This window comes from Solenopsis invicta, chromosome 8 (genome assembly GCF_016802725.1).
Source record: "Solenopsis invicta isolate M01_SB chromosome 8, UNIL_Sinv_3.0, whole genome shotgun sequence".
Lineage (NCBI taxonomy): Eukaryota > Metazoa > Arthropoda > Insecta > Hymenoptera > Formicidae > Solenopsis > Solenopsis invicta.
The window spans coordinates 8506822-8526696 of NC_052671.1; the positions used below are offsets into that span (position 1 = coordinate 8506822).

Sequence of the window (19875 nt, forward strand, 5' to 3'; positions counted from 1 at the left end):
TCAACTGCTACCATCTATGAGTATTTCTGTAAACCCTTTCAGATAACAATCAATAGTAGCATGAGCAGCATGTTACATTAGTAAGTTGATTAATTATATGATTGTTAATAACAATTCAATATTCATTATCTTAATTTAAAAATTTGTGAAACCATCGGGAGATTGTAAGTAAATAATTGTTTTTCAATAAAAACACGTATTTTTGATCAGCAAAATTTATATATATTTACGGGCAATTATAAGCAGGATTGTGTCGTACATTTCAAGATTGTGTCTACATGAATTATTTATGTTATTTTTACACGAATTTTTTTTATGAATTTTTTCTCTTATGTAGATAATGCAAGCATTGAATATATCTTTTAGATTGCTAAAAGATATCTCTTCGAAGCTTTTCAAAAATTAAAACATCTCAAGACATAGCAAGACATCTTTTAGAAATCTAAAAAATTTTGTTTACGTGGGAATTTAAAAATATAACGAAATAATGCTAATACGAGCCGAGACTGGATATTTATGTGTATAGAGAGATCTATAATATTACAATATAATAAAATTGATATTTTTTAGCCTTTTAACATTTAATTTCAGATTATAATTTTTTTAAGTTTTTATGGGTAAATTATTGAACAGAAACAAGTATATAAGATAATATAATAATTCAATTAACAGTCGGATAATCATTTAACTTGCTACGTGTGTATTTTTCTAATTCAAAAGTGTTACAACAGAGTGTCTATCTATTTATTTTATTGTTAAAAAATTGATGCCGTAATCAATTATATGAAATTCATTCCTTTAGTATCATCCCTTCAGTATCGTTTTCTTTAACCTCTTATTGTTAGCAGTGTCGATAAATATCCCGCTGCCGTTTTGATAGCTTAAACAGAGAAAAAATATAGATAAATGTTTGTGTAATACAAAATAAACAAATAAAAAATAATATCTAATTTAATAATTACAAAATAATATGTATATGTAGTGCATCGCATATACAGATTCACATAATAGTAACATGTAAGCAAATAGCAATATATTTTTTCTTATAGATTATCTTACTGATCCAAACATTTCTATCGAAAACGTTCCAAATTTTCCAGCTGTCAATCTAAGGGGTATCGTTGATCGATATACAATGAACATTAAGTCTTTTGCATCTTTCGGCGGTAGATCATACCATCTGCATTCAAACACGCTGTACGCCATTTTAGTGCTCTGAAAATTATATATTTTTTTCCATGTGTTGTATTCACATATATACAGGGTGTCAGGTAACGATCGCCTGTGGTTTCGTGGATTGATAGATCAAGTAAAACTGAGCAGAAAAGTCCTTTACCATTTTTTAATATTTGCCATAGTTAACGAAATAAAAATTAATAAAGTCTGCGAATAAGCGCGTATCACCGCGCGCAAGGACCGCCCGCCGGTCACCGAGACGTAGGCAGCTGCGGCTGTAGGCGTGGCGCTGTGCGGTGAGGAAAGAAAAGCAGTAGCTGTTTTTCCCTCCTCACCGCACAGCGCCGCGCCTACAGCCGCGGCTGCCTACGTCTCGGCGACCGGCGGGCGGTCCTTGAGCGCGGTGATACGCGCTTATTCACAGACTTTATTAATTTTTATTTCGTTAACTATGGCAAATATTAAAAAATGGTAAAGGACTTTTCTGCTCAGTTTTACTTGATCTATCAATCCACGAAACCACGGGCGATCGTTACCTGACACCCTGTATATATATAACTAAATTTTAAATACCACAAATAGACTCTTGCTGTTGTAATTAATCTTTTCTGCTTTATAAAAATTATATAAAAATATTGTTAATTCAGACTTTTTCTTTTATGTGCTTTTAAGAAGCAAAAGAAAATTCAAGATCAATAGAAATCTAAATACAAGCATAACAAATATAAATCTGAATCATAAATTCTTATAGATTTAAGAATTATGGATCTTATAGATTTATATATTCTATAGATTTTAAATAAAAATTTTTAAATATTTGTACATACAAATATTATTAACACATAACGTGACGTAGATTGTAAATAATGTACAAATAATATGTCGTTAACCGATTGTAAATAAATAATGTATAAATTTTCAAGGAATGCAAGAACGATTGATAGCTGCTACAGTTCAGTACTATTTGTAAACGTGTTACTCGTTACTTTTCAGATGTGTTTTATAACTTTTCAGATTTTCACGGTACGTGGAACTACTTATACATATATATTTTTTTCCTTTCTACAATATATATTTTATGAAGCGATAGAAGTAAATAAATATTAAATTTTTACTTAAAAATTTTTTTCATTAAATAACAGCATAATATACTGTATTAGATTTGCACTTCAAACTTTTTTATCGCATACAACTATTAAAATACTTCATTTTCAGATGATAACAGATAATATAACAATTTCTCTTACAAGAATGATTTTTCTCACGTTTTATATTGCTATTATGTTGACATACTTGTATACATATTGCTACTCAGCTGATAAATTTATAGCGGGGGTAAAACAATTATACAGGGTGTCAGGTAACGATCGCCCGTGGTTTCGTGGATTGATAAATCAAGTAAAACTGAGCAGAAAAGTCCTTTACCATTTTTTAATATTTGCCATAGTTAACGAAATAAAAATTAATAAAGTCTGCGAATAAGCGCGTATCACCGCGCGCAAGGACCGCCCGCCGGTCGCCGAGACGGCCGAGACGTAGGCAGCCGCGGCTGTAGGCGCGGCTGCCTACGTCTCGGCGATCGGCGGGCGGTCCTTGAGCGCGGTGATACGCGCTTATTCGCAGACTTTATTAATTTTTTTTTTGTTAACTATGGCAAATATTAAAAAATGGTACAGGACTTTTCTGCTCAGTTTTACTTGATCTATCAATCCACGAAACCACGGGCGATCGTTACCTGACACCCTGTATATATATATCTCAAATTTAATGTATTTAACTACCACATACACAGATTCTTGCTGCTGCAATCAATTCCAACTAATTTTTTTTTATGTACATTTATTATATACGTTTTTCCTAATGATACAAAAAAGATGCATGACTTTACTTTAAAATTTATTTAAAAATTAATATTTTATGTAAGAGTGTTCACGAATACTTCACATTATATACCGGAATTTTTTCGGCGTACCTGATAAGATGCTCATGTCGTTCAACGATTATAATTAATCCTTCCCTAAATCTCGAGGAAGATGTAGATTTGTTAGCTATTTCGTTGACCAGATTATTAAGTGTCGTCCGCAAATTTATCAGCTGTGAGCACATGTGTAGCACGAGTATCGATACAAAATTGTCGACAGTGTAGTTAGCGAGGACGGAACAAAAGCCGCAGGATATTTGAATTATATATGTGATTTCATAAATCGGAGTTTTTTGAATGTTTTCTATTGGATAGAGAAGGTGTCGATGAGGCTGGTGTATAGTCTTAATGATTTTCAGAATATGAAAGTAAAATGTAATTATAGTCAAGCCTATCACAGATAAACAACATCTAAAGGATAAGTTTCTGCCACGTCTTGTAATTCTCAGCATTGTATTTCGTTCCCAGTTGCTGGTCGAAGTCATCCAATCAGTTATGATCGATAGTATCAGCGGCTGTAAAGCTTTCAATTGAATACAATATATAAATACAATAATCATACAAATATAAATAGTTAAAATAAGCAAAATTCTATATGAGAATATTATCAAGCAATCTCAGAATTTTTTGCTTAAAAAATACAGAGGCTAGGATGATATTTTATTTTGTCGGTAAGAATTAATTTCTTTGATATTATCGCGAAAAATGAGCTTACTCTTGTTGTGATACCAGGTAACAAGCAATTTGAACACTGCCAACATACTGTAGAATACGGAGATAAAAGGTTCCACCATCCGAGTCACATTACCCCAAGCACGTTTCACATTCATTATTTGTGGCACCGATACATAAAGGCTTATAGTAGATATAATGATAATGAATTTTACGCTTGGCCAGCGAATGTTACTCAATGATATATGTGGATTGGGCCATATGTCAAATATTTGTAGACAGAGGCGAACCATAGCAAACATGTAATTTAAATCTAGAAAAATTTTGGAAAAATATTATTGTTTAATTTATAGTACAAAAATTAATATGTTTTGTTTTTACTTTTTAACATTTTTTTGTCACCAGTTAAAAATATAATCATCTACTTATTAATAAATGCATACAGGAGTCTTAATTTGTTATTTCCAGTTGTAGTGTAGCACTTAAGAATTCTTCATTTATATTGTTCTTTGTATAATTTGTTAGTAGATTGTTATAGAATATGCCTTGTGATGTGTATTAAAGGTTAATAATAGAACAAATAATAATATGTATAAATAATATTTATGTATTAATCTTCCAACACAACTAAACATATTTTTAGTGATAATATTTCTTCAATATGCACTATTTTTATATTCACATGTTTTTCAAGTTTCAAATCTCTCTTTACATAAGATCTCTTTGCAAAATTTTGTATTATTATTATTATTCTTACAAAAAGTTGCTTTTGTAATTATCGTTCAGTTTTCAAATTATTAAAGTTTTGAAGAGAGAATTTCTCTTCCCAGTATAAACCTTTTCAATGGAAACAAAGAACGATTTTTACACAACTAATCATTCGTTTTATGCACCACGTCCAACTTTGCCAAACAAAAAATACTGTAAATCTATCTGTCGAAAATAAAATGTCTTTTACTAGTGTACACATTTTTTTTATTCGTACATATTCTTGCACACTTTCGTGAACCACCAAAGTTCTAAACTTCTATGCAAAATCTATAGACTCTTTGTAAAAAAACTATGATGCCGTCTTACTAATTTTTGCAACAAATATCTTATTTAATAAACAATCGTTTGTTTTGAAAATGTTATTATCTATTTTGTATCTATGTTTTTAAATCTTGTTTTTATTTTTTAATATAGCATTATCATCTTTATCAAAATGGTTTAGTTATGAAAGGTGATAAATAAGTGATTTATTTTATTGCGCAAAAACATGTATTTATTTAGCAAAAATTATATGACAGGTAATATTATATATATAAATTATCAGACGAAATAGTTTATCGGGACTGCATTTACAGACTTTGTGGCTAGATCCACTCTTCTTTAGAAATGTTTTTTATTTTGTTCCGTATGAACTTCAAAGTTATTTTTTATTTTCTTGTTGCGTACCACCATATACAGAGTGTCCCAGACCAATGTATAAAGATTATCACGATGAGATAGAAGGGATTGAGATAAATGAAAAAGTCTAATACCATTTTGCGATATTTGCAATAATTTTTGAGTAATAAAATATTAAGGTCAGCCGAATAAGAGCACGCGAAGAGACAAGCGGTCGCTCGTCTGAGCCGTAGGACCGCCCACTGCGGCCCGATTGTAGGCAACGGTAAGTGGCGCGCGGCGAGGGAAGGGATAGTTTGGCACCGCACCTCGTCGAGCCGGGCGGTCTTACGGCTCAGGCGACCAATCGTTTGTCTCTCCGCGCGCTCTTATTCGGCTGACTTTAAGATTTTATTAAACGAAAATTATTGCAAATATCGCAAACTGTTATTAGACTTTTTGATATATCTTGATCCCTTCTACCTCATCGTAGTAATCTTTATACATTGGTCTGGGACACCTTGTATATTAAAAGCCATTTCACGCCAAGTTTGCTTGGTACATATTTTTTATATTCTCAAAATTTAATTTTAGAATATATCTTCTTAAGTACAATAAAACCTTCTTAATTCTGACCCTCTATAATCTTTGTATCCCTTCACACGTACTTTCACAAACACTAATATCGTACCCCTTCTTTTTATAGAATACCCTCACCACAGCACGAGTCTACCAATCATCGTACTTTGATTGCGCAAGTACACGGTGAATGGTAGACTCATACTCTGGTGAGGGTATTCTATAACTTTGGCCTTCCGCTCTTATCGCCCCCCCCCCCCATAGGATCAAAGTTAAGGAAACTCTATTGTACATGTAAGAGAGAATAATTCAACTAACAGAATGATCATTTAACATGCTGCGTGTATTTTTCTAATTTAAAAGTGTCACAAAGTGTATATAAATCCATTCTATTGTTCAAAAATATTGTAATTAATATGTGAAATCAGTTATTAGCTTTCTAGTATCATTTTCTTTAATCTCTTATTGTTAACAAAGCAGATAAGTATCCCATTGCCGTTTTGATGGCCTAGAAAAATACAAAATATAGATAATGTGCAGCTTTATACAATCATTATAAATGTTACAAATAACATAAAACATACATGCAATAAAAATACATATACATATAGACTTTAAAATTTACGAATTAAAATATTATGCAAGAAAGTCTTTAAAAATTAGGTAAAAAAATAATTTTAATTAAGAAAAACAACTAATTAGTCAAAAACGGATATTAACGCTTAATAATAATCTTCTAGATGAATTTATATATACGTTTCTCGAACTGCATTGTATTGTGAATTTGTCGAAATTTACAAACGTGTAACTGTCTAAACCTAATTTGTGATTGGCCAGCTTTAAATATATATATCTTAAGAAGCTACCATTTGAAATAAATAGAACCTTGCACGATTTATATGACAAAAACAGTCAGTTTGTTTGAATTCTTTACATACTGTAGTTTCCTTGTAACTCTGATAAAAAAATCTCAATTTTCAGAACTTCTATGTCTAATTTTTGAATTATAAATATTTGAAAGTTTCATGAGATCTATTTATACATTTACCTACACAGAAGTTTGTATTTATGCATATGTGAATATATGCTTGTTCATATATGTTTATTGATATGCTGTTGTATGTGTGTATGCGCGCACACACACGCACCCACACGCACGCACACACGCACGCGCGCGCACGCACGCACGCACGCACGCGCACGCACGCGCGCACGCACGCACGCGCGCACGCACGCACGCGCACGCACGCACGCACGCACGCACGCACGCACGCACGCACGCACGCACGCACGCACGCACGCACGCGCGCACGCGCGCACGCACGCACGCACGCACGCACGCGCACACACACACGCGCACGCACGCACGCACGCACGCACGCACGCACGCACGCACGCAGACAGCACGCACGTACGCACGCACGCACGCACACATGCACACGCACGCACGCACACACACGCGCACACACACGCACGCACGCACACAAGCGCGTGTACACACATATGTATACACGTACACGTACACATACATGGGCACACAAGTGCACACACTCCTGGATTTGCACACGTACACACGCGCGCGCGCACATACACGTAGACATACCCACACGCACGCGCGCGCGCAGTTGTCTAGGCATTTTCATACTTACTGATATACGTATATCAGCAGGCAAACAAGTGCAAATTCGAATAGATACATGTACAAGCGAATGTCATAAAAAAAACTTTTATGACATTCGCTTGTACATGTATCTATTCGACTATTTTAAATTCAGAAACTATACATAGAAGTATTCTAAAAATTTAGATTTTTTATTAAAGATACAAGACCTACAATATATAAAAAAATTCAAGCAAATTGAGAGAGACTAAAAAGATTTTTTTCTTATAAGTTGTTTAGGGTTTTTTTACAAATAACTATTTAATTATTCGAGAATTTTCTTGTTATGATATCTTAGTATTTTTTACTCATACTTTCACAAACACTAATGTCGCACCTTTTCCATGTTATAATGGGCTTTGCTAGATGATATTTACGTGAGTCTGTATACAATATATTTTAACAATTTAGTATGCTTAACTGCGTTTATGCATGTATATTGCAATTGGCAGGTTTGTATTGTGGTAATGATATTCTATAATTTTGGTATAATTATTGCTCCACAGCACCAAAATTAAGGAGATTTTATTATATATACAGAATGCTTTTTGTAATTCGATATTTTCAAAAAAAGAAAAATAAAGAAAAGTTATTCGTTTCTTTACCACAAATTTTATAATAGTCAGCATTTTTTTCCTGCCTAATATTTATGAGATTATCAACATACTGATAATTATCGAATATTAGGCACGAAAAAAATGCTGCCTATCATAATATTTATCTTTTCGTAACAAACAACTTTTCTCTTCGGTATTTTTTTGTATCGTTAAAAGCAACAAAGATATTCCATATAATCGAGTTACAAGAAACTTTATATAATACAAAACAAATAAAAAACAATATCTAATTTACTAATTATAAATTAATATGTACATGTAGTGCAGGTATACATATAATTCGTGATAGTAGTTACGTATAAATGAAGCAATAAACTTTTTTTACAAAGATTATCTTACTGCTGCAAACATTTCCATCGAAAATGTTCCGAATTTTCCAGCTGTCAATTTAAGGGGTATCGTAGATCGAAACACAATGAACATTAGATCTTTTGCATCTTTTGGCCGTAGATCATACCATCTGCATTCAAACACACCGTACGCCATTTTGGTGCTCTGAAAATTATATTTTTCTTTCATGGGTTGCGTTACATAATTAACATGTATAATTTTACCTCCGCTATAAGTTTATCAGCTGAGTAGCAATATATAAACAAATGCGTCATCATAACAGTGATATAAAACGAGAGCAAAAACATTCTTATAAGAGGTATTTTTATATTATCTGTTATTATCTGAAAATAACGTGTTTCAATAATTGTACGTGATAAATTTTGCAATGCAAATTTAATGTTATGCTTATTTAATGAAAAATGTATTTAAATAATTTAATATTTATTTACTTTTATCGCTTTATAAGTATAACAAAAGGAAAAACATATAAGTAATCTCACGTACCGTAAAAATTTGAAAAGTTATAAAACACATCTGAAGAGTAGCGAGTAACACGTTTAGAAATAATACTGAACTATAGCAACTATCAATTGTTTTTGCGTTCCTTGAAAATTTGTATAATATTTACTCGATTTATATTAACGACACATTATTGATACATTATTTACTTTATACATTAATGATAATATCATTTGTATATACAAATATTAAAAAATTTTTACTTAGAATTCCTATCTCAAATCTATAAGAATTTATTATTCAATTTTACATTTTTTATTGCGTTCATCTTAAATTTTTTTTTTGTTTCTTGAAACATATACAGGGTGTCAGGTAACGATCGCCCGTGGTTTCGTGGATTGATAGATCAAGTAAAACTGAGCAGAAAAGTCCTTTACCATTTTTTAATATTTGCCATAGTTAACGAAATAAAAATTAATAAAGTCTGCGAATAAGCGCGTATCACCGCGCGCAAGGACCGCCCGCCGGTCACCGAGACGTAGGCAGCTGCGGCTGTAGGCGTGGCGCTGTGCGGTGAGGAAAGAAAAGCAGTAGCTGTTTTTCCCTCCTCACCGCACAGCGCCGCGCCTACAGCCGCGGCTGCCTACGTCTCGGCGACCGGCGGGCGGTCCTTGAGCGCGGTGATACGCGCTTATTCACAGACTTTATTAATTTTTATTTCGTTAACTATGGCAAATATTAAAAAATGGTAAAGGACTTTTCTGCTCAGTTTTACTTGATCTATCAATCCACGAAACCACGGGCGATCGTTACCTGACACCCTGTATATTAAAAAAAAAAGATTGAATAAACGAATATTTTTATAAAACTTTTATAAAACAGAAAAAAAGAATTAATTACAGCAGCAAAAATCTATAAAATTTAAATTTGAGTTGATATGTAACTGACATGTTTTACAATTACTACACATATCCTTGATTCTTACTGTTGCTTAACTCAAACAAATCTTTTTTCTATGTACATTATATTTTTTTTCTTATGATACAAAAGAGTATATGACTTTATTTTTAAATTTATTTAAAAAAAACAATATCTAGGAATGATCATGAATACTTCACATTATCAAATGATGTGTTGCAAGTTTTTCGGCGTACCTGATGAGATGCTCATGTCGTTCAACGATCGCAGTTAAACCTTCCCTAAATTTTGAGGAAGATATAGATTTATTAGCTAATTCGTTGACCAAATTATTAAGTGTCATCCGCAGATTTATCAATTGCGAGCACACGTGCAGCACGAGTATCGATACAAAGCTATCGATGGTATAGTTAGCGAGTACCGTATATAGGCCGGCGAATATTTGGGCGATAAATGTGATTTCGTAAATCGGAGTCTTTTGAATGTTTTCCATTCGATAGGCGAGGCTACGATGAGGCTCGTGTATAGTTTTCAAGAATTTCAGCACATAAAAGGAAAATGAAAATATAATTAAGCCTATCGCAGACACAAAACATCTAAAGGATAAGTTTCTGCCACGTCTTGCGATCCTCAGCATTGTATTTCGTTCCCACTTGCTGGTCGTAGTTATCCAATCAGTTACGATCGACAGTATTAGCGGTTGTAATGCTTTCAGATTAAACACAATATACGAATATAATAACGATCAATACGAATATAAATGATTAAAACAAATAAAATTTTATCCAATAATCTGTATTTTCTGCTTAAATAAAGGAGATATAATATGAAAAGTAAATCTATTCGATACTTGTAATGTCGCGAAAGTGAACTTACTTTTGCCGTGGTACCAGGTAACGAGCAATTTGAACACTGCCAGTATGCTAAAGATCGCAGAGACAAAATGTTGTACCATTAGAGTCAGATTGCCCCAAGAACGTATCACATTTATCATTTGTGGTGTCGTTAAGTACAAGCTTATAGTAGATAGTACGATAATAAATCTTATGCTCGGCCGGCGAATGTTACTCAAAGGTATATGTGGATCGGGCCATATGTCACATATTCGTAGCAAGCGGCGAACCATGGCAAACATGTAATTTAAATCTATAAAAATTTTGTTTAATAAAATTATCACTGTTTAATTTAGTACAGACATTAAACTGTTTCGTTACTTCTTGAAATTTTATTTTGACGATCGTTAAACATGTATTTCCAGTTGTATGATAGCACTAATATAACAATTCACTTCATTTATATTATTTCTTGTACAATCTATTATAGAATGTGTCTAGATTTGTGCACACAGTAATGAATATTAAAGCGATAAATAATGGAAGAAATAATATGTATAAAATTTTTATAAAACGCAACTAAAAATATTTTTGATGATAATATTTCTTTAATATCGTGCACTATTTTTATCTTCACATGCTTTTCAAGCTTCAAATCTCTCTTCACATCAGACCTCCTTTTACCAAATTTTGTATTATTGTTCCCACAAAAAGTTGCTGTTGTAGTTATCCTTTGGTTTTCAAGTTAAACCTTTGAAGGGAGAGTTTCTCCCTAGTATAAGCTATTTCGCTGGAAACAAAGAACGATTTTTGCACAACTGACCGTTCGTCTTATGCACCACGTCCAACTTTGCCACTCATAAAAATACTGTAAATCTACCCGTTGAAGATAAAATGTTTTTTTTTTGCTAATGTACAAAGTTTTATTCTCATTCTGGTAAACTTTCGTAAACCACCAAAGTTCTAAACTTCTATGCCAAATCTATAGACTCCTCGCAAAAAAACTATATTGCTATCTTACCAATTTTTGCGAAAAATATCTTTTTCTCTTATTTAATAAACAATCGTTAGTTTTGAAAATATTATTACATGTTTGTTGTGTATATTTCATAAAATGACTAAACTAACACATTAAATAAAAAACAATATTTTTCAACAAAAGTAATTTCAAATTAAGGTATCTTAAGAAAATAAATGTATAATATAACGTAAGATAAAGAGGCATATTTAAAATAAAATTAGGAAAATATTGAAAATTAAGTATTATTATCAATGATTATATTTTTACGTGATAATATTTTTGATATTGCAATTTAGATAATTTTCATATTTTATTTCGAGATATATTCTACCTTCGTTGACATTCATTGATGTTCACGGTGCAAAAATTATCGTTTGACTGAATCGCTTCCTGCGATTATATCAAACCGTCGTTGTTTTGCGCTTGCTCAGTATACAAAGAATTCAAACACTACCATCTGTGAATGCTTGTACTAAACTTATTCGTAGAACAATCGATAGTAACATGTAATTATCATGTTACTGAATAAAATGTTGCAAACATTAAATAAGGTAAATGTGTCAATGACCGAAAAATGATTGGTGGAAATAGACATAAATGTTATGTGCAAATAATTTTTTTCCGTTTTTTTCCTACAACAATTGTAAAATTGAAAAGAAAAGGGAACAACAATAACATAATTTTATAAAATAATTTTTAATATTAAAGTTATCCATATAGAACATAATATTTATAAAAAATTTACAAAATATTTATAATAATTATTTGAATATTTTATAAATATCTATCAAAATAAATATTTTTCAAAGTACTGTTACATCCGGAGGATTTCACGATTTCCCTTTTCGCATCCATTGTATAAATTATGCTAAACAAGCTAAGGGATTGTCTGTAAAATTTACAACACTTATATCCGGAACTCCACGATTTCTCTTTTATAAATAACACTATCACCCGGCTATTATAAGAAAAAAAATCAAACATTGTTCTCGGAATATATATATAATGGCCACATATTACATCCGGAGCAATAAATAGACGCAAAAAAAGGAGAAATCGTGCGACTGCAAAATTATAAGCAACGATGCTTATTTAATAATTCATATGGACGAACAAAGCCTGGACTCGAAAGAGAAAAAATCTAAACGCTATTAAAGTCTGGCAACAATCAGAGATAAGATTGAGTCGCGACGCCGGACGGAAACTATAAAACTATAAAATCAAAATTTACAACCCGGCTTTGTTTGTTCGAACCTATGTTTCATCACGAACGGAAAGATGATTCATATGGAAAGCGAGTCCCAAATAAACGGACGCGGCGATATAAAAAATCGAGACCGAACGTTCCAAGAAGAGGAACCGAAGATAACGAATCCCTTAAGCGATTGGGTGATGCAACTGCTCGCCCCTCTTAGAGTTAAGAAAAATCGGGAGAAGATGGAAAATTAGCCAACGAAAGATCATACGAGAATATGATTGGTAGTGAGCGTTGGTGAACTACCCAACGAATAAGCTCAAAATTTCAACAACAAGGAATCTCCAGGGAAAGGGAAAAAGCTCAAAAAGCTTCACCCAATCAAATCCTCATCTCACCCACCCAACTAATCTCACGCCCTTTTCCTAAGCCCTATAAAATACGCAGCTTCGAACGGCTCGAGCATTCATTGATTCAATTCAAAAATTCAAAGTTCAAGTTCGCACTCACATCCGCGCTTTCAACTCCGCACTCACACCACGCGTTGCAAGTGTCGAAGCTGTGCACGTTAAAATCATTTTAAAAACTTAGAATCTGTGCCTCAATTAAACAACCACCGAGCTTCCGAGGTCAGCCCAGAACCGACTTCAACCACAAACCCTTCGAAGGCAGAGGGACCTGACATAATTATCAAGCAGAGAGTAAGTTAGTTTTTATTCAGTCACTTACCGGATCCCCTTAATTCACTGATTAATTATCGATTAGTGGGCAAAATTCACATCCCGCGAAAATCGCGATCCCATCGCCATCGTCCGAATCGTCTCCGGGCATACTTCAGGAGGCAAGTCGTCATCCTCGAGTGCCTCTGGGCAATCCTAAGGATAAGGGAACGGGAGTTGCGCCCGGAACCGGCTCCTGGATGGGCGCCATCTTTGGAGATACCTCCGGTTATCCAAGAGGAACGCGACCCACCTTCCCCTTCCCCATCTTCTCCGTCCCCTGCTCCCTCTATCTCCTCTCTCCTTACATATAGAATCGCTCCAGATACCCCTCCGTACTCGCCTATCCTCGAAGACCCCGTTGATCTCCTTTCCCCCTCATACTCGCCTGTCCCAGAGGATCTCTCTGATCCTTCTTCCCCCATGAGTCCCGCGCCTAGCGTGGAATTCATAGAGGAGATTCCCCCTCCCCCTTCACCAGTGAATTCCACGTCCAGCGTGGAATTCCTAGAAGAAATAATTCTCCTTTCCGACCACGATCCTGAAGATCCACCTCCCACCGAATCCACGTTATTTTATAATTATTACCACACCTAAATAATAAATTAGCGAAACTTACAATTCCATCTTCTCCTACTCAAATGTAATAGAATTAAGTTTTTTATTTTTTATATTTTATACTATAACTCCTAGCGATAATGCGTAATACTAATTTCTTCAATAACCTTTAATTAATTTCTTGTTTTGTTCACTTTTACAATTATGTATCGATATTAAACAATGTATATAACTTTTAAACTTCTGAATAATCATTACCTAATCGTTTCGTATTTTAAACTAACCGATTACGTACTGCTGTCTTAATTAATAATGATTACCTTGTTATATTGTTTTCTTTTTTCCTATTAAATAACCATAACCGATAATGTATTCATTTGCTAATTCCTTTTGAACCTTTATGTATGTAAAATTCAAATATTAGAATATATGTTAAATTTTAGTTTAAAAGAAGCTCCAATGTAAAATTTTATTTCATCAAACCCATCTCGTACTCACCCACTAACCTCCCGACTCGAAAAGATTACACTCGGTCCGATCCCGAGTTATAGAGATTGAATTCTCTGACTCAAATTAGGACCAACGATCGCACGATTTTGAAAAGGCGTTAAAGCGTGTCATTACACGTTGACGCATAATTTCGGAATCTTCAAAAGTGCGTTCGGCTCGTGCCGCACGTCCCACTAGTGCGGTCACGAGAATAAAAGAGTTTTTGTTGCATCCTTCCCTGCCTTCCTTTCCTTAAGGCTGGATGTAACAGTACTTTATAAATATTTTTGTAGGCTTGCTTTATTTCTTGTTACAGCATTACCTTCTTAATTAAAAAGATTAAGTTATGAAAGATGACAAATAAATAATTTATTTTATTGCTCAAAGACATGTATTTGTCCAGCAAAAATTATATTACAAATAAAATTATACACACGTACAGCTGTTGACACAGTATATAGAAAATAAATAGTAAACAAGTACGCGCATTTAATTTAGTATAATTTTTTAATATATTATTTTTCTAATCCATTATTGTCAGCAATACAGATAGATATCCCATTGATGTTTTGACTATCTATATAGAATAAAAATAAAACGTGAACTTTGATTTATTTCAAAGATGATAATGATGAAATATTATTGATATATATAGTATTTTTATAAATAATATTAATACTTGTATGATACATAAAAAAGAAAGTATAAAAAATACATCTAACATACAGAGAGGAACAAAACAAGATTTAATAATCAATTAAGAAAGTATTTTCCAGATCTGTTTTGAAACACGTTTGAGACTTAACGTATATTCAAATTCTTTTTGTTATCATTTCTGTTTCAAGTAGTCTCAGCCGAAATAATTCATCGAGACTGCCCTTAGAAATTTTGCCGCTAGGTCCAATCTACTTTAGAAATGTTATATATATTGTTCTGTACGAACTCCAAAGTTGTTTTTCCACTTTGTCGTCGAGTTGAGTGAGATTGGCGTGAAATAAAGCTATTAATATATGTGATGATACAAAAATTACTTATTGTAAAATGCCAAGTTTGTTTTGTTTTAAAAGATTCAAGAATACCCTCTTTTGATCAGTGTGATTGTTAAAAAGGATATTTTTAAAACAAAATATAAATTACTTTGAAAGCACAAATAATAAAAATGTTTCTAAAATTTAAAAGTGTTTATGATCGTGCTCTGTCATCCTCTCTGTTTACTAAAAATAAGATATTTTGTTTTGTATAGAAAATAAAATTTTTTTCTTCTTAGAAATCTTACTGTTCCAAACATTTCTAGCGAAAAAGTTCCAAATTTTCCAGCTGTCAATCTAAGTGGAATTGTGGATCGGTATACCATAAACATTAAATTCTTCGCATCTTTCGATGATATATCGTACCACTTGGACTCATACACGCCGTACATCATATTAGTGCTCTGAAAATTATACTTTTGTTTCGCACAAAGAAGTCGCGTTTAATATAATAATTACTTCACCTCCATTAAAAGTCTTTCAGCTGAGTAACAATAAAGGTACAAATGCATCAATACAATGACGAAGTAAAGCGAGAGAAAAACTATTTTGACAATAGGTACATCCAAATGGTATGTTATTATCTGTAAATAATACTTATCTTTATCTAAATCCGATAAACTTCTAATAATTATACGTAAAATGTTAATTTTATTTATATTAACAATATAGTAAAAGTTACAAAAAAATTATTAAATTACTAACTCATTACTAAATTTAAAAATTAAAACAAACAAAGTTTTATGTATCTTAATTTTTTTTCTCTTATGTAAATTACAAGAAAAACAAAATGAATCATCTGACTTACCATGGAAACTTGAAAGCTTTCAAAACACAATTGAAAGGTAGCGGCAAACATATGCATAAATAACACTACGCTGTAGCAATTGTTGATTATCTTTGTGTTCCTTGAAAATTCATACATTTAATATTATGGATTAATTAGGATTATTTTATTGTATAAATTTTAAGAAAAAGATTTAATTGACATCTTAATTTTTGAAGTCAACTAATATCACACTGTTTCATTTATCTACACTAAAAATTATTAAATTTAAACATATTCAGTAGCTTAAAATCTATTGTCCTAAAATATAACACTTTAATCAAGAGATACTTTTTATTTATGGGACATTGTGAGTGATATAAATATGTCTGTGTATGCACATGTATATGTGTATATATGTGTATATATATATATATATATATATATATATATGTATGTATTTTTTTTTAAATATAGAACAAAGACGTTAAGGATTTTATTTTTAAATATATTATAAATAAACCGTTATAAATGTTTAGAGATGTTTCGCTATTAAATGATTTAAAATTTCTCGGCGTACCTGATGAGATGTAGGTGACGCATAGTGATCTCAGCTAATCCTTTCTTAAATGTTGAAGAGGATATAGATCCTTTGGCTAATTCGTCAACTAGATTGTTTAGTGCCGCTCGTAGATTTATTAGCTGCGCGCATATATGCAGCAGAAGCATCGAGATGAAACTGTCAATGGTACAGTTGACGATAGCTGTGTATAGACCGCCGAAAAGTTGAATGAAGAAAGTGATTTCATAATTCGGACTTTTTTGACTGTTGTAAAAGTAGCTAAAGTGATAAACGAGAGTTCGTTGAGGTTGAGATATAGTTCGATAAAGTCTTACGAGGTTGAGAAATAGGTAACACGGGAGAGATACTAGCAACAGCACGTAACATCTATTAGACAAGGTTCTGCCACGACTTGCTAAATATAACATTGTATTTTGTTCCTCGTTGTTCTTCGGAGTTATCCAATCGGTCCTAACTGATGTCAACAGCGTTTGAAGTGCTTTCAGATTAAATATGACACATCATTAACAAAGAGGCATAAATCATTTTGAAAAATAAAACTGTTCTTACGATATTGATCTTAATGTTTTAAAGTACGACTTTCTACAATTATACATTAATAATTATAAAATAAAAATAATATAAAAATAACAAAACTTACTTTCAAAATAGCAACTTACATTTTCCGTGATACCAAGTACTGATTAACTTGCATAGTGACAACAAGCTGTAGTTCGCGGATGCGAGATTTTCCACCATACGAGACACGTTACCCCAAGCAAGAATTACATTTGTTATTTGCGGCACGAACACGTAAAGTAACAGGATACACGTAACGATTATGAATTTTATGTTTGGTCGGTGGAAATCGCTTAAAGGCGCAAGTGGATCGGGCCATACGCCTAATATCCGTAACCAATGGCGACTCAGCGCAAAGGCGTAATTAAAACCTAAGAAAATCGAATTTTTTATAAAGAAAAGATTGCTTATTGCCAATTTAAAATAAATATTATCATTTTACGTTATTCTTTATTTGTTTTTCTAACTTATAGGAGTATGACTATTTATTTTTTTAAATAAAGAAACATTTAATGTTTCACAAATGTTTCTTAGTTATCAGCACTCGTAAATATCACAAAACTCACAGTAAAATTCACTTGACTTGTATTATTTTTTGACAATTTGTGAAATATTATAAGTTAAGACTAAACTTTCTTTAAATTTGCTCAAGAGAAATAATAAAAAATAAATAGATAAAATAAACAAATGAAATAAAAAGAAAATGAGAAATAATATCTACCACTTTACTAAAACTAAAATAAATTTAAAGTATTCCAAATAACATTTCTCATTTATAACTACTTTTAGAAAATCTTCTTTTGTAAAATATTGTATCATTATTCTGACGAAATTGTATTTTACTCATATTTTAATTTTCCAAGAGTTGAGATTTCCGACAAATTCTTTGTCTATAACGGAAAGAAACAAAAAATTATTCGTCCACACCACGTTCATCAGCAGAATTATCTATTCAACTTGTATGTACCACGTCCAACTTTGTCACTCAAAAAACTTTAGGACAATCGAAAAAACACAAGCTGTTGCTAACGTTGTAAGTTTTGTTTCTGTTGTTGTAAACTTTCGTGGAATATAAAGTTTCAAACTTCTATGGCAGAGATATAGACACCACGCAAAAAATTGTGATTTGTAAGGATTTTTGCGACAAATTGTTAAGAGCGAAAAGGAAATATTCTCTTTATTTAGAAAATAATTGCTATAGCTAATAAATTAATAAATATTATATTATTGAACATTTCTTATTAAAGAAATGTTATATAAATCACATATTAAATAACAAATAAAATATATAGTCATTCCAGAGAAAGATCTTTATAATGATATAAAAGTAAAAATAAATTATCGTAAAACGGTATGACTAACATAAAATTAGAAAAATTGAAAATTAAGCAAGATTATCAATGTGAATAATAATACTTTTTATAAAATAAATAATAAAATTTAATAATACAGTAGAACTCTGTTTATCAACACTTTCCATTTATATACGAATCAAAAACAATTTTACTGCAGTATCTAAAAATGTATCTACTAGGAAGAAATAAAAAAATATTTTTATTTTAAATTAAAATGATTACGTACAACGCTCAGGCATAACAACATTGCAAAAAGTTTCGACATTCTGTTGAACAGTTTGAAACGTCCAATATAACTTTTTTCATGGTATAACGCAATTATTTTCAGATCTGTATTTTAGCAAAATCGTTCTTTTCGTGTACGAACCAATTCGCGGTCCAAATTTACGAACTCATAGCTAAGCTCTTATTATCCAAATAGTTCAAATAGTTCAGATTATAAGAACTCAAACTCGACGTATACTTCAGTTTTCTGAACTCTCATTATCTCTTATTATATCGAAACTAGTAAGTACTGATAAGGCAAAGTACTTGTGAACTTCTATTATTTGGTTTGGTTCTCGGTTTTCGAAACTGTCTTGTTTCTCGATGTTTGGATAAACGGAATTCTACTGTATACAATTTTTATTAATTTGTTCTTTCACGAATAGCAATTTATAGTTACAATTGAATTTCTCAAAAATTCTATGGCCTTTAAACCAGTATTTTTATCTTAACGTACGTATGACTGGAACTGTAATTTTTATATTACATAATTATTTCTTACAACACGCCTATTGTTTCAATAAGATATTCCGAACTTTATGCTATTTTTTTTTAGATGTATTCTACCTTCGTTATCCTTCATTGCAGAGTTCGCGGAACGAAAATTATCGTTTAACTGAGTCGTTCCTCGTGATTATACCAAACCGTCGAGATTTCGCGCTTGCTCAGTAGAATTGAACCACTACCATCTGTGAGTACTTCTGTAAACCCTTTCGGATAATAATCAATAGTAACATGAATAGTATGTAATTACCATGCGCTGAATCAAGTAAGAGCATCTTGCTTTTTGACTATAAGCAAAT

At 32.0% G+C, this 19875-nt stretch overlaps 3 protein-coding genes across 3 annotated transcripts; all 3 read right to left on the reverse strand.

Annotated features, from left to right (window-relative positions):
- Positions 1–679: 679 nt before the first annotated feature.
- On the reverse strand, positions 680–4094 carry LOC105206263. Its single transcript, XM_026130026.2, has 4 exons — positions 3813–4094; positions 3149–3620; positions 1060–1215; positions 680–880 (listed from the first exon to the last, which is right to left on the reverse strand). Exons 1-3 carry the CDS (start codon positions 4069–4071, stop codon positions 1143–1145), a joined length of 804 nt encoding a protein of 267 aa, XP_025985811.2. The 5' UTR covers positions 4072–4094; the 3' UTR covers positions 680–880; positions 1060–1142.
- Positions 4095–6038: 1944 nt separating this feature from the next.
- LOC113002923 (odorant receptor 4-like) lies at positions 6039–12155 on the reverse strand. The gene is made up of 7 exons (XM_039452732.1): positions 11889–12155; positions 10580–10849; positions 9940–10411; positions 8831–8930; positions 8548–8667; positions 8333–8488; positions 6039–6224 (listed from the first exon to the last, which is right to left on the reverse strand). Exons 1-7 carry the CDS (start codon positions 11902–11904, stop codon positions 6171–6173), a joined length of 1188 nt encoding a protein of 395 aa, XP_039308666.1. The 5' UTR covers positions 11905–12155; the 3' UTR covers positions 6039–6170.
- Positions 12156–14885: 2730 nt separating this feature from the next.
- LOC105206049 (odorant receptor 4-like) lies at positions 14886–19686 on the reverse strand. Its single transcript, XM_039452731.1, has 7 exons — positions 19640–19686; positions 17555–17824; positions 16893–17373; positions 16355–16454; positions 16011–16130; positions 15795–15950; positions 14886–15095 (listed from the first exon to the last, which is right to left on the reverse strand). Exons 1-7 carry the CDS (start codon positions 19653–19655, stop codon positions 15042–15044), a joined length of 1197 nt encoding a protein of 398 aa, XP_039308665.1. The 5' UTR covers positions 19656–19686; the 3' UTR covers positions 14886–15041.
- Between the last annotated feature and the right edge of the window lie 189 nt (positions 19687–19875).